Genomic DNA, 14,772 nt, shown 5'->3' with positions numbered 1-14,772 from the left:
CCTCAAATTAAAATTTCCCATCAATCATATGCCAGCATTTCCCTTTAGAGCGCCGAATGAACTGCAAAGTAACCCTTTCTCTCGTTTACCATCCTAGTGCCTAGTGCAATGCGGCAGCGCCCAGGGTCCATATTAGAAGTCAAGCGACGTGTTATTTCCACTTGAATACTATTTGGATGGAAATATATTGAAATAAATCAAGAGAAAAAAAAAAAAGGAAAGCTTACAAAAGACAGACTTCCAGTTCAAACTTTATTTGCATACAAAAATATATTATAATGGGAAAAGCATAGTACTGTCTCCAACTATATATAATTAATTACAAATATTTTCATAAAAGCACTTTAAATTACAGAAAAGCTATGTTTTAAGAGGAAATACAACATTAGCATGAGTCATCTGTTCTAATACTCTGCAAGCAGGTAAACAAAGTCAATTTCTAACTTGCCCAGAGATGAGCCCAAAGGCATTTTTAGGATGAGAATGAGAATGGCCTGGTGGTAGATGAGTAGCATCTCTGGCCCCTCCAGCAGCAAATTCTGTAGCTGATTTTATCAGGTCCTCAGAGCTCTCTGAAGCTTCTGCCTTATGATGAAAGGACCCAGACCTTCTTGCTTCACATACCTGTCAACAGGAGACAGAGAAGGTGATCCACTCACAAAAGTCAACAGTTCCTATGCTGAGCCAGAGCACATCTCTCAGACAGGCATCAAAGCACCAAACTTAATGGCAGGCTTCCCACGTAGTATATGTCTGATTTACTGGTATGACCGGCAGCCTGCTGCAATTTCCATGAAATCAACAGGCATGTCACATGGGTCTACTACAAACTGTGCTGCAATTACAATCATCTCTGTCAGAACAGTCTTCTGATGGAGGATGGTACAGCACATAAGAAAATGGGCAACAAAATCTTCCAGTAAACAGAAACTGCACAAGAACTTTCTACCTAATACTTAGGTCTGTCTGAAACCATGTTTAAGAACAGAGTTCTTTTTAAATAACCAGCTTTGGATCTATTTTTTCAGATTCTACCCAGCTATTTAGCAGAGGATAGCATAAAATATTTCTTAAGGAAAATCAACTCTTTCATTGTAAAATGAAAGGGGCTAGGATGCAATTCTCCAAGCCTGTTCTGTGACCGAACAAGGCCCCCCAGGGGTAGAGTTGCTGAAACTGTCATCTGGGAAACTCTAGCTGACCCTTCTGGCTCTTGCAATCCTGTTCTTTGGAAATAGACTGGGTGGATTGATTCTCAGGGTCCCTTCTTCTAGGCACCCCCGTAGCAGTTATGATCTAACATCCTCAGGTCTCAAAATTTTGGGTCACAGAAAATGGGGTGCCTTTAGTGTAACTGCCAGTGGGAAACAAGGTACTGCGTACTTAATCCAGGTCTTTTAGTAATTGGCGTGGGTCTTTGGTTACAGGGTCTCCCCAAGCCAATTCTCTCTTTGGGGACCCAACCCTCTAGAAGTCAGACCTCACCAAACCCCTGATCTAACTTGTGAAATTTTCTCTGGCCCCTGAGATGGAACCCCCTGGCTTGTCAGTATAATGCTTGATGGTCAATAGGCTGATTTCTTTTCTGAAAAGCCTGGCAGGCCACCATGCTAGTAAGGCTCCAATCTTGCTCGAACTACTACTTTACTCTCCATTTCTCAAACAAAATGCCATTGTTTGCTGGTGGTCAGTTCTCACTGTTTGGAAAGGCACACAATCTACTTCAATGTAAGCTTACCCTCAGAATTTCTTTCTGAGCCACTAGGGTCCTGTTTCTGAACCTAAAGAAGCCTTATGATGTAACTTCCTGCCCCAGGCAAGCTGGTAAACATTACAGCACTTTATCAGAGGTGCTGGTTGGGTTTTCTGTTTGATTTTTTTTTTTTTTTTTTTGTACTACCAGGCATGTACTCACTTGCTAAAGTTCTGTCGAGATCAGCAATAAAGTCTTCTAGCTCTTTCGTGTCTCCTAGTTTGGCTGAAAAACAAGAGTTGGGGTTCAGTTTCCATATCCAAGACAGCTGATGACTCCGACTTTTCCAGAATTATGCAACCATCTCTTTTTCTTCAGAGACTTTATTAAAGCGTGTCCTGTACCAACCCTAATTGGTTGCTCCAGTGTTTACTTATAGTCAACTCAGAAACTTATTCTGAAGATTAGCCTAAATGTTTCTTTCTGGTTTTTGTAGTTCATCACCCCCCCATACCCCACCCCTATCCCAGCAACCTGGAAGAAGTATCTCCCTTCACTACCTTAAAATTTGGGAGATGCGGGGAGACAGGGACAGGGAAGGAAGATTAAAAGTTTGAACTTTTTGATTGTGTAGGATTTGAGTTAGTCAAAATATTCGGGAAGCACGGCATTGTGTGGAATGGACACCCAGATTCCCTAATTCCTGCTAAACTTCTCCCCTGACGCAATTTTGTTCATGCTATCACTCCAGGGCAATGCTTCAGCCCTCATGGTCCCTCCAGGATGAAATGAGCTAAGCACTACAGTTCCGTGTCAAAATGGTACAGAGAAGGCGACAGGAAGCTCCTGGGTCTAGAGAACCTCATCCCATCCAGGTGCCAGCACAGAGCAACAAGTCCTCATTATCATTTTGTTCCCTTTATATCCTGAGACATGTACTTCTTTCTGTGTATCTTACTTTTTTCCTCTAGAGTTCATCATTCATGCCCTCTCTGAATGCACTACTGGATATTTTTATTAATTAGCCCCCGCTGGCCACAAATAGCTCATTGTTCTTAGCTTTTAAAGTCAGTTTGCCACTAGGGCTTTCTTCTCCTCTTTAATTACTACCTCTTGAGGATCAGGTAACAAATCTGGGCACATTTTAAGCCACTTTCTAGACTGTTCTGTCTCTCTCAATTCAATAGATCCATTACAGACGAAGGGCTGGACAACGGCAGAGTCCCCAGTGACTGCTAACATTGTTCTGTTGAGAAGAGAATTTTAAAATGTCCTTTTGAAAAAGGGGGAAATTCTGCCTTCATGCCAGAGTGAGAAAATGATGGAATCTTCATATTTCTTTTTAACTATGTTCCACTTTTATTGCATTCTGCAACTATTTTCAGCAAGTATAATGTTTCTTAAGGGAAAAAAACTGCTTTTGTTTTCAAAAGGGCACTTGCCCAATATAAAAGAACATTCAGATCTCTGGCTGGAGACACTTTGCTAGTTCCAAAGTATAAGAAACTGCTCACGCATCTTTAAAAACCTTTTCGGCCTATTAATATCACAGTAGAGGCAGGATGGAGCTGCCATTTTGAATTATGTTAGATCATTACTTGTTTCATAACGATGACCCCATTTAATTGCTAAATTGGTCATCTGAAAGCATTAGTTAAAGAGTTAATGCAAGAAAAAGAACCCAACTTTCTGCAAAGCCTAACTGCTGAGTTTGATGTTCCAGAACCAACCAGTCTTGGGAGGGCACTGTCATTTGACACTGTCTTGATGACACCACAAGAGAAAAAGCAAAGTTTAGAGTCTACATGTCTTTTCTCCCTGTGAATTTGGTTTCCTGCCCCCCCAGTTATCTGATTTCACTTTCACGCCGATCAAAATCCTGAGAAATAACAAAATCCACTCCATGCTCTACTATACTAAGATACTAGTCTTCTCTATTTGTTTTGCACATTTGGGAAAGATCGATTAGGGGGAAGGGGGAAGAAAGAAGAGGCTGAGGAGCCGGAGGAGGGAGGAAAGAAGCAAAAACACTCACAATCCAACTAATGAACTTACCTTTCCGAGGAGGGACAGCGGGAGAGAGCAGAGCTGGAGTGCTGTCTGTTGGAGAATTCAGTTTTTCATCACTGAAGCTGAAGCTGTTCCTATAAAGTGAATCTGCACCTTTCAGGAAAGAAAACGTAACTCATTAGAAACGATTTTCAGTCTTATGGTCTATTGCCAACCAACAGTTTATCTCCAAAAGGAGCAAAGTTATAAAGAAAACAGGTTGGTTTCCAGATTTTATATTTATGCCCCCAAATGATTTGAGGCAGGAGGGTGTGCCTGTGTATGTGTGTGAGTGCGTGTCTCCAATTGGGCACACCACAGCCCCTTGCTTCCCTAAAAAAAGAAGGGGGTGACAGGATCATCGTGACCAAACCAGCCTCCTTTGTGACACACCGGAGCCCACTGCCCAGTGGGTGTCTGACAGCTAAGCCAATGCTTGGCCGATGAGGGTGAGGGGCTTCCCTTGGGATTTGAGACGTAAGGAACCATCTTTCCTGAAAAATGTCCCTTCTGCCCTCTGAACCCCCTAAAATACAAAGACAAGGTTGGATCCCATGACATAATAATCCTCCCTGCCTGCCCATGAGAGCGTCTTTGTCGTGGTTTTCCTGAGCTCCTACATTCTGGGGATAAGCTAGAGGGTCAAAGATAAAGATTTCTTCTCCCAGAGGTTGTCTATTACAGTTTGGGTGATTTGCTGCCTCCATTGTCATACCCTCAAAGACCAGAGCAAGAGCAAGGCAAGGTCCCAGAAGCAGGGCTGAGCTGAGTCAAGGAAACCAGCCCAGCTACTAAGTATTCAGATGCCCTTGAGCAAGATAATGTCTCTGGGCCTCAGTTTACCCATCCATAAAATGGGAAGCTGGACTAAATAATCCTTAAAGTCCCTTCCAGCTCTGAAGTTCTGAGATTCTATTTCTCTAAGTCCTGCCAAGGGGGAGGAAACCAACCCACGGCCAGCCAGCCGTGTGGCTGTGACACAGAAAGGAACTGCTGGCTGAGCTGCACTAACTCAAAGGCTCAAAGGCAGACCCGGCGGCGGAAGCAGGATGTGGCCTCTGAGGTCACAAAGGAACAGCCTTCCCAGTTAAAACAAAACACAAAGCCAGGCGCAGCTGTAGCAGAGATGAGCTCTGGGAAGGCTGTTCGGGTGAGGGAGGGTGGCTGAACCATGAGGAACTGGCCAGGCTCTCTGTCCTCCTTGGGATTCGCTCAGTTTTATCCAATCACCTCCAGCTCAGGAAGAGGCAAAACCGTCTTTCTTTGGTCCCCTTAACTCAAAATGAACAGGACTAAGTTACAAAAGACATGCCCAGAATAAAAAAAGGGTTTTCAGGGGCTTCCCTGGTGGCGCAGTGGTTGGGAATCTGCCTGCCGATGCAGGGGACACGGGTTCGAGCCCTGGTCTGGGAGGATCCCGCATGCCGCGGAGCAGCTAGGCCCGTGAGCCACAATTGCTGAGCCTGCGCATCTGGAGCATGTGCTCCGCAACAGGAGAGGCCGCGATGGTGAGAGGCCCGCGCACCGCGATGAAGAGTGGTCCCCGCTTGCCACAACTAGAGAAAGCCCTCACACAGAAACGAAGACCCAACACAGCCATAAATAAATAAATAAATGAATAAATAAATCCAAAGTTTAAAAAAAAAAAAAGGGTTTTCAGAAGCAGAGGTTTCTGGTCCCAAGAGAATTCCTCTTCATCCCTCAAGACTTCTCCAAGTTCCTGGAGCAGTTCCTGAGGCCTCCTTACTGGGCCTCCCACCCTCCCCTGACCAGGTGGCCCCAGAGCCATCTTGTCTTCCTGGCCGACACACCCATCGCGTTCAGTTTTCCAAACATGCCCAACCCTCACAGTCGATTCTTCCTTCTTAGGTCCAGCCCGGGTCACCTAAAAGGACGACAACCATTTTTCAAGGCTTTGATGATGAACACCTACTGAGATCTGAAACACCAAACCTTACCCTTACATTTCCCCAGAAATTATTTCCCAGAATAGTGGTCCTTTGAGAAGAACTGCGTGATCAGCGAACTCTAAGAAACACCAAGCACCCCTGGACAGTCCTCTGATGTAACCCCACTTTAACGTGCCTGAGACATCTTGTGATAAAGAAACAGACTCAGGGACTTCCCTGGTGGTCCAGTGGTTAAGAATCCGCCTTCCAGTGCAGGGGACGCAGGTTCGATCCCTGGTCGGGGAACTAAGATCCCACACGCTATGGGACAACTAAACCTGTGCGCTCTAGGGCCCGCAAGCCACAACGAAGAGCCCAGGCGCCGCAACGAAAGATCCAGCATGCCGCAACTAAGACCCAACTCAGCCAAATAAATAAATAAATATTAAAAAAAGAATAAAAGAAACCAGCTCAGCCCTATTTCCCCTGGTTTACTTGCCCTTGGGACACTTTTTCGGTGGCACCTCTATTAATATTTCTCAAGACGCTTGTACTCAGTGGAACTCACGTGGGAAGCCCTTCTGCTCGCTTGTCAGCTGGGCCGCCCTCTGCAGCAGTCCGGATTTTCTCAAGGGGAGGCCTTTTCCCTACGCACAGGAAAGTGGTCACGCCCATCTCAGACCTACCGCGTCTCGTTACTGCTTGTCGCCACGTCAGAGGCAGGAGAATCGCCCCAAATAGAACCCGAGAGACTTGTGGGGAAAAGATGAAGTAAGACTGAGGGGGCAGGAAAACCACAGAGGGCCCTGGGGAAGCAGGTCTCGTGCCCGGACTCGTGAGCCAGGAGAAAAGAGTATGAGGCCTCTGGGACATTATCCTTGGCTCCAAAGGACACCTGAGAACATCAGCCCCATCCCTGGCCCAGAGTGCTGAACCTGGGACTCGCTGGCAGCACCCCTGGTCTCAGTCTCCCAGAGGCAGCTGGCCCTGAGAGCCAGCCTCACCACCATGCTCTGCACCGCAGGCCCTTCTCATAACTTGGGACTTCACCTCTGTTCTGCCCCGACTCTCCATCAATTTTACGTCCATGTATACTCATCCCTTGGGAGGGGGCAAACACACACACACACACACACACACACACACACACACACACACACAATGTGTTTGCCGCACACACAGGTTGACCAAATGCTGTTGAGTCTGGGGGGAAGGAATGACCTAGACATGGAAAAGGTCATTGCAAAATGGTAGGAAAAAGGAATCCAATGAGGATTCATGAAAAACTCAGGTAACTCACTTGGTTTTGAGACTCTGTAGCGTCACAGTATACTAAGACATCACCACGGCTTACGTCTTACCCTTTAGAGCCTGGTGTTTCTATGCCTTTTTGATCTAAGTATTTTCCTCAAACTCAGAAAATATATAGACAAACTGACTGTTATTTGACTGACAAATTCAGCTGCCAACTATTAAATGCACTGTCCAAATAATCAGAAGTTGCCTCTTACTGATAATGAATTTGTGCTACTCCCACAATGAAAGAGGGGGAAAAAAAATTCTAGTTACAATACACACACACACACACACCAGCTCACTGCTACACCTTGATGCCTCTCTATTTCCATGAGTTCCAGTGCACAATCCGGGCCCGACCTGACTCCAGGCTCCGAAGTGTTCAACCATCAAAAGGAAATGAACCCCCAGCACCCCTGAGCCAAACTTCCCCACAGTTGAGTTCCACCCTGTGTTCATAACTGCTCTACACGTCATTCCCCAAAACAATGACCAGGACAACCGCAGCAGCCCCAGAAGCTGCCACCCTAGAGATGTGGGGCACCGAGGCCATGTGAAAGCTCTGTGACCCTGTGCAAGTCACTTCATCTCTGAGCCTTAGTTTCTTCTCTTGCGAAAGAGGAATCAGTAAGCCAGGCGCTCCATGTGATACCTATGGTTTTCATTGCTTTTATTTTATTCTCCCGACAAAATGGAGGAAGACACGCTCAGGAGAAGAAAGGTCACCACAGGGAATAAGAAGACTCAAGATTCTGGGCCCAGGCTTCTTCCACTTCTTCAGATAAATTCCTAAGAGAAAATTTATCTTCAGAGGTGCCCTAGAACAAACCTCCTAAGAACAAACCCACAGACACGGAAGTACCCCAAGCTCTAGACCTCTCTTTACCCTTTATCCAATAAAATTTCATTCCACGGACTTACTTACAGTGAACAAGATTTCATGCTAGGTGTATATTAAAAGGGAAGCAAAGCCTGACTTCCTGTTCTTTTCACTCCCCTAGAACTCTATTTCTTGAGCTCTAGAAATAACAGCTCATTAGTCTGATAAAGGACAGGAATGTGTCACAGGCTGATAGCATAGTAATGTATTGTTGCCCCACCCAATATTAGATGCTGCCGTTAACAGGGGTTCAAGGGACACATAACAGTGATGATATGGGAAACCGCGGCAGGTGGCAAGACTAGATATCTTAGGGCCTTACAACATCTACCGCTATCGGCTCTAAAGCCCCATCAGAAATGTCCTTGGCCAGTCAACTTGGTGCGCTGAAGCCAGGAACCTCGAATTCAGGGACCAAGTTTTCTAAGACATCATCAAAAGCAATGTGAGCGGGCTTCCCTGGTGGCGCAGTGGTTGAGAGTCTGCCTGCTAATGCAGGGGACACGGGTTCGAGCCCTGGTCTGGGAAGATCCCACATGCTGCGGAGCAACTAGGCCCGTGAGCCACAATTACTGAGCCTGCGCGTCTGGAGCTTGTGCTCCGCAACGAGAGAGGCCGCGATAGCGAGAGGCCCGCGCATCGCGATGAAGAGTGGCCCCCGCTTGCCGCAACTAGAGAAAGCCCTCGCACAGAAACGAAGACCCAACACAGCCAAAAATAAAGAAAGAAAGAAAGAAAGAAGCTTTCATTAAAAAAAAAAAAAAAGCAATGTGAGCATATTAAATATGCAAACATCTAACTACAGGAGCGCCAACAGAGCTTGGGAAACTCAGCTACAAAAACAGAGGCTTGTTTAAAAGGTAGACGTGCTTTTTTTCCTTTGGGGGTGGGGAGAAAGGTAATTTGGTGTTGGCACCAGCGTGTGCTACTCCAGAGGAAAGGGAAACCACAGACAGTAACCCTGGCCCAGAGCTCCTGTAAATATAGAACAATCCCACACATTGCAGGCAAGCAAACCATAGTAATTAACTGAGAAAAAGAAAGCCTTGGACGTGTTTCCCTTTTGCCACAGGGAATGGTATGCGGGAGTTGGGGGAGGTGGGTTGAATCTCCTCCTCAAAATCTAAATTCCAACAGCCTCACTGAAAGTGGGATAAAATAAGAAAACGTTTCTCAGTTTCAGCACTATCGCCCCCGCTTCCCTTCTGAGACTGCTCAGTCCCTCTAGATACCCCTCCAGGTGTCAGCCAGTGACACCTGTCACCTGCCTGGAATTCCTAACACACACCGGTACACGCTGAGGGCTCCTAACTCCTCACTCTCTCCCGCCTTGAACAAGTTCAAGTTCTGGTCTCAGTGGCTCTTAGGCCAGATCAGCCAACAGGCTACCTGTCATGCATGCCCCACCCCCCACCCCTAGGGGCCATACAGTCCCCTCTCCCAGGGTCAAGCTAGAATAGTCGAGGCAAAGAAATACAGACTTTCTAGGTCCTGCACATGCTAAAGAAGCCAATTCCTCATTCCCTACAATGGCCCTTCAAAATCATAATAGCCCCAGCATACGGAGTAGACTTCAGACGTTTTCTGTTAAGTAGCAAAACACTTCCCCCCTCCAAGGAAAAAGGAAACTCCAATCCGTCAAAGATATAAGTTTGCATCACCTTTTAAAGTTCCAGTTAATATTAGAAACTTCTTATAAAATCAATCAGTGGAATCATAAATTAACACATTGGTTAAAATTTAGTTATCTGATGAGTTAAAATGTCATTAAACACATTTCGGAAGTCATGCTGTACGCTTACAGTTTTGAAAATACTGAAAAAACAACAGATTTTTCAAAATAAGTTCAAACCAAAAATGTTCACAATGCCTGAAGCACCTCTGCGGATCACGTGTGAACCTCACTCACTGCCCCAGCTCCTAACTGTGCCCTTTTACTGCCGAAGTTGAAACTGCTCTCATGAAAGTGCCTGGTGTTACCTGTTGGAACCGAAATCTAGAAGAAAGAAACAAAAGGAACTATTTTCATCAACCCCCATTTGAATGCCACCCCTAATGTGAAGTTATCTTGCCACTGCTATTTTGGTCCTCTTCATGTCTTAGGAGGATTCCCTGTAAGTGGAAACAGGAAACAGTATTTCCTTATTAAATATCCGTTCTTCTCTCCTATCTAAGTAACTTGCTTCTCTGGGTGAAAGAAGGAATGTCTACTTTTTCTCCTTTGGATGAAAGCAAGCGAAATATTTTTTAATTGAAGTGTAGTTGATTTACAATATTGTATTAGTTTCAGGTATACAGAAAAGTGATTCAGATATATATATATATGCATACGTATATTCTTTTTTTATTCTTTTCCATTATAGATTATTACAAGATACTGAATATAGCTCCCTGTGGTATATAATAAATCCTTGTTGTTTATCTATTTTATATATAGTAGTATGTATCTGTTAATCCCATACTCCTAATTTATCCCTCTCCCCACTTCCCCTTTGGTAACCATAAGTTTGTTTCCTATGTCTGAGTCTGTTTCTGGTTTGTAAATAAGTTCATTTGTACTAGTTTTTAGATTCCACATATAAGTGATATCATATAATATTTGTCTTTCTCATCTTTTTTTTTTTTTGAGAGAAAAGGAAGGGTTCTTCAAAAAACAGGAATGCAGTAGGTACATCTTCAGAGTGATGGAGTTGTAAAAGGTAGAGTGAAAACCAAGGTCCCAAGGGTTTAGACCTTCATACATAACATTTTCACACAAGACACTGGCTCAAATGTCTCTGACCTACGTGACATAGCGTGGCATGTGCATTTTATTATTTTCTTAAAAGCATCAAACAGAGCAAATATTTTCTTCCTCATCATGAGCTTATGGATGTTCCTAACATCATCATTAAATAACATCCTATCCATTTCACAGCTAGAGAAAATGAGGCCCACTCCTCATGCAGGGCCCTAACAGAGCTCAGCCTGGGCTCCACAGATCCGGCCAGGTGACCACTGACTTGAAGAGACACCTTCAAACACAATCACCATTGATAAACAGGCACATGATCCCGGTCCAGTGAGACTTCAAGTCTATCCCGGAGGACCTGGTTCACATACCAGCCAGCCAGCCATGGTGACAGAGCAAGGCCTTAGAGAGAGAGACAGCCCAATTGGTTCCACTATTTTGTCAGAAAAAAGGAGACAACAGTGCCTACATTCTAGGACTGTAGTAGAGATCATAGGAGATACATTTAAAGCAAAGCAAAGAGATCATTAATGGTTAGAGCTAATAAATAATAATAGTAATCATAGTAAGAGCTTGGCAAAAGAGAGCTGCTCTTCCACGCACCACAACTACTGAAACCCACGCGCTCTAGGGCCCGCGTGCCGCAACTACTGAGCCTGTGCGCCTAGAGCTCATGCTCCGCAATAAGAGAAGCCACCGCAATGAGAAGCCCGCGCACCACAAGGAAGAATAGACCCCGCTCGCCGCAACTAGAGAAAGCCTGCATGCAGCAACGAAGACCCAATGCAGCCAAAAAATAAATTAAAAAAAAGAGAGAGAGCTGCTCTTATTATGATCATCCTGGTGTGTCTCCCCTTTGGTGGGCTAAATTTCAGTAGGATCCATGTCTCTCAAATATTCTCTTCCACAGAAAAGCATTAAACAGACAAATGAGTATAACAAATGTCTGTGATCCATTCTTAGCGGCAATTAAGACACATATTATGCGTCCTTAAGAAATTACTATTTAGATACACACTGCTTCTGCCAGGACTATTTCTAACCTGCCTCGTGGAGGCCAAACTACACATTTATAGAAAAGACTAATGTCATCTGAGCCTTCTTTATACCCTCCCATTTACTTCTCTAACCACCAAACTAAGGGTTAGTTTAACAGTTAACAACAAAAGCAGAAAACAAAGTACACACACATACCCTAAGAAAAACTACAGACTATTCCAAATATCTCCCCCAAAACTGTTAAGAATGTGTTTCAAGTGCTTTTTCTTTGAGGCCTCTGAAACAGATCCCAGATCTGAAACCCTACCCAGAGGGAGTTGCAATCACCCATGAATGGGTGAGCTCAGACCGTATTCTAGCCAAATGCAGCTGTGGTTTAGAAAGGAGCTGTTCTTTGCAAGACAGCGGCACTGGACAGACTGTGCCAGCTTTCTTTCCCACGGGGGAGAGAATTTGTACTTGATGAATAACTTGCTCCATGCCCCAGTAGAAGGAGACATATTTAAGTTTGGCTACGGACATTGAGAAAAATTTCAAAATTTTTTAGACTTCTCTTTGAAATTGAAAATAAGCGGTCTGGTCATTAGCAACGAAGTCCAAACATACTGAACGGAAAATTAACAGCATACGATTCCATCCCCTTTCACCTCAAAAGCTGCAATTATTTCTAACGCTTGGGCAGGGCTGCCAAGAAAAGTCAAGCTGGAACTCAAGTTTCTGACTCAAAGCCTGAACTGGGTGGCGAGTAGCCTTTATTCCTTTTCAGAAGGACAGCTCATGTGTAAGCCTAGGACTCTATCTTTGCCCTGTAACAACGGGGAGCTTCAGATTTCAAAAGAAGGGAATCACAAGGAAAGGTCATTGTTTTTATTTCCAGAGTCAAGGACAACAAAGGGAGTGACATTCATGCTTGTATCCCATCTAGGGAATGAAGCCTCAAGAATTACCCAGAAATGTTTAAAATTCACTTTGAAAAATAGAAAGTAATCCAGGTTGGGTAAAACAGCAGTCACATAAGACTGAAAAGTCACCCGATTTGCTATTTGACGCCTAAAAAGGTATCCAAAATCCTTACAGGACATTCGAGTTCCTGGAAAAAATGGTCTCTCTTTTTAACAAGGTTGTTTAGGACAGAGAGATGCTGGGGGTAGTCTCCACTATGAGGAAAGTCACCAGAAAGCAGCTCTGGGTCCATCTCCTCTCTGCCCACCCCCAGCTGGGGGGCGGGGAGTCAGAGCCAGCCGTCCACGTGATGGACCTGCCTGAAGGATGAGGGACACTTTCTAAATACTTGAACTCAGCAGTGCCAGGGATTCTTTCAAAACTTCGGGCAGTGTAGCAACAAGTCTGGGAGCTCAGGGCCAGAAGAAAATGCAAGAAGTGTTTCAAAAATCTCAAGAACGGGAGCTTATGAAACCTTTCCTGGTTTCACAAATATGTCCATATCGTGCCCTCCCATGCGCCCCGACCCCATGCCTGTGGCACTTGCTCCACATCCTCTGAAGATACCGCTGAGAAGGGAAAGAAGGGGGAGGGAGAGGAGGACGGGGAGCCGCGGGAAGGCCTGGCTGGGGTCCCAGGAGTCCTGCCGCTTCGACCCTCCTGCCTCCTGACACCTGCCGGCGGCAGGTAGACCAGCCTGCCCTCCAAGAGCCTTCCCGAGCACATCCTCAGGGGTCTTGTCCCCGCCGGGCCTGCAGCCCCGGAGACGCCTGGAGTCCTAGAGACCGCGCTGAGCTTTGGGGCTAACTCCGCGCGGCCCCGATAAGCAAACTGAGCCCCGAGCCCAGAGCGCTCCTCCGCGGGCCGGGTACGGGGAGTTCCGCAGGGCTCTGGCACCTTCCCCGGCGGGGCCACACTTACTCTCCGAGTCGCTGAAGCCGCTGCTGTCGCTGACGCTGGCGCTGCTCCGCCGCTTCATGCGCTCCAGGTGCTCCTCGTAGCGGAAGTGGCGCTCGTGCAAGGGCGACGCGAAGTCGGCCAGCACCGCATCAAACTCGCACAGCGCGTCGCTCAGGTCCCCCGCGTCGGCCGAGTCCAGGGCCGGGGCTGGGGAGGGGAGGGACGGCGGGCTCAGGTGAGGGTGGGGCGGGGCGGCCGTCCCAGCCCGGGCCCGGCAGGGGCCGCACCGTTCCCGAGGATCGCTAGCTAACGCTGACGGCGCGCTGGCCCGGGGACAGCCCGGCTACCGCTGCCCGCTGCTCGCTGGTCTCTTTTAATACTCTCCACCACCCCCTGAAGTGCGCCTTGGTGTCGTGCCCGTTTTCGAGATAAAGAAACTGAGCCTCGACCCGGGGAAGTTGCAAGCCAAAGGTCACGCAGCTGAACGACACAGCCGAGCTCTTTCCCACGCGCTGTCGGGGACTCTTCCCCGCGTTCGCTCCCCCGGGGGCGCGTGTGAACCGGGTGGCGGTGGGAGGACTGAGTCAGGATGCGCCCGTGACGTGTCGGGCTCGGACCCGCAGCCCCGCGTGGGGAGGAGGCTGAACCCGCCCCGGGGCAGAGTCCCGCCGGTGAGGCTGGGTGAGGGATGTAACGAGACGACGCGGGATCCCGCTTCTTTCGCGCGAGGCCCCGGCTTTAAGGAGACCCCCACTCACCTGCGGCCGCGGCGGCCGCGGGGCTGCCCTGCGCGGCGGGGGGCTTCATGGGCGGGCTAGGCCCGGCGCGCGTCGGGGGGTCCTGCGAGGTCTGGGCGCGGGGATCGTGCAGACGCTCCCGCTGAGGCCGCCCGTCCCCTCTCCTGGCCTCGTCCCGCTCTGCCTGTCCCCTCGTCCGGCTGCGCTCCCGCCGCGCCACTGCCTGCGCCGTCCGCCCGCCAGATCTTTCCCCGGCTGCAGCCACCCGCAGTCCCGAGGTCTTATAGCCGCGGGCGGGGGCGGGCCGGGGTGGGGCCACGGGAGCCTGGCCGCCGGGTCTGTCCCTGTCGCCGCGCCAGGGACGCCCCTGTCCCCCAGGCACCGCCCTCGCCACGCGCCCGCTGGGGAACCGCAGTGACGCGGAGTCGCCGGAGCCCAGGTTACAGTCCCAAATATTTACCCGCCTCTTTCCCCGCGCGCCCTGACAACGCGCCCCACGAAAGTAGCTTTGGCGACACCAGGGCCCCAAAGAGTTTAGGGCTGGCGCTCGGCTGATTCCCGCCCTGTGCGCTAAAGCTCCACGAGCCTCAGTTTCATCATCTGTGAAATGGAAATGCTGAGCCTCCTGGGTTTGTTGTGAGGAATAAAGTAGGCGA

The 14,772-nt window shown here is 47.8% G+C and overlaps 1 protein-coding gene across 1 annotated transcript; it reads right to left on the bottom strand.

Moving 5' to 3' along the window:
* Positions 1–218: 218 nt before the first annotated feature.
* Positions 219–14,366, bottom strand: RGCC (regulator of cell cycle). Its single transcript, XM_057533217.1, has 5 exons — positions 14,138–14,366; positions 13,401–13,586; positions 3,749–3,856; positions 1,916–1,978; positions 219–624 (listed from the first exon to the last, which is right to left on the bottom strand). Exons 1-5 carry the CDS (start codon positions 14,184–14,186, stop codon positions 617–619), a joined length of 414 nt encoding a protein of 137 aa, XP_057389200.1. The 5' UTR covers positions 14,187–14,366; the 3' UTR covers positions 219–616.
* Between the last annotated feature and the right edge of the window lie 406 nt (positions 14,367–14,772).

This window comes from Balaenoptera acutorostrata, chromosome 18 (genome assembly GCF_949987535.1).
Source record: "Balaenoptera acutorostrata chromosome 18, mBalAcu1.1, whole genome shotgun sequence".
NCBI classification, from domain to species: Eukaryota; Metazoa; Chordata; class Mammalia; order Artiodactyla; family Balaenopteridae; genus Balaenoptera; species Balaenoptera acutorostrata.
The sequence above is the reverse complement of the archived record's forward strand: the minus strand, read 5'-3'. Positions and strand labels throughout refer to the sequence as shown.

Coding starts and splice junctions, on each gene's coding strand:
- RGCC (XM_057533217.1), bottom strand. CDS start 14,186: ATGAAGCCCCCCGCCGCGCAGGGCAGCCCCGCGGCCGCCGCGGCCGCA. Junction 13,587..14,137: donor CGCGGCCGCCGCGGCCGCAG/GTGAGTGGGGGT, acceptor TCCCCTCCCCAG/CCCCGGCCCTGGACTCGGCC. Junction 1,979..3,748: donor CGCTGTCCCTCCTCGGAAAG/GTAAGTTCATTA, acceptor CTTGTTTTTCAG/CCAAACTAGGAGACACGAAA.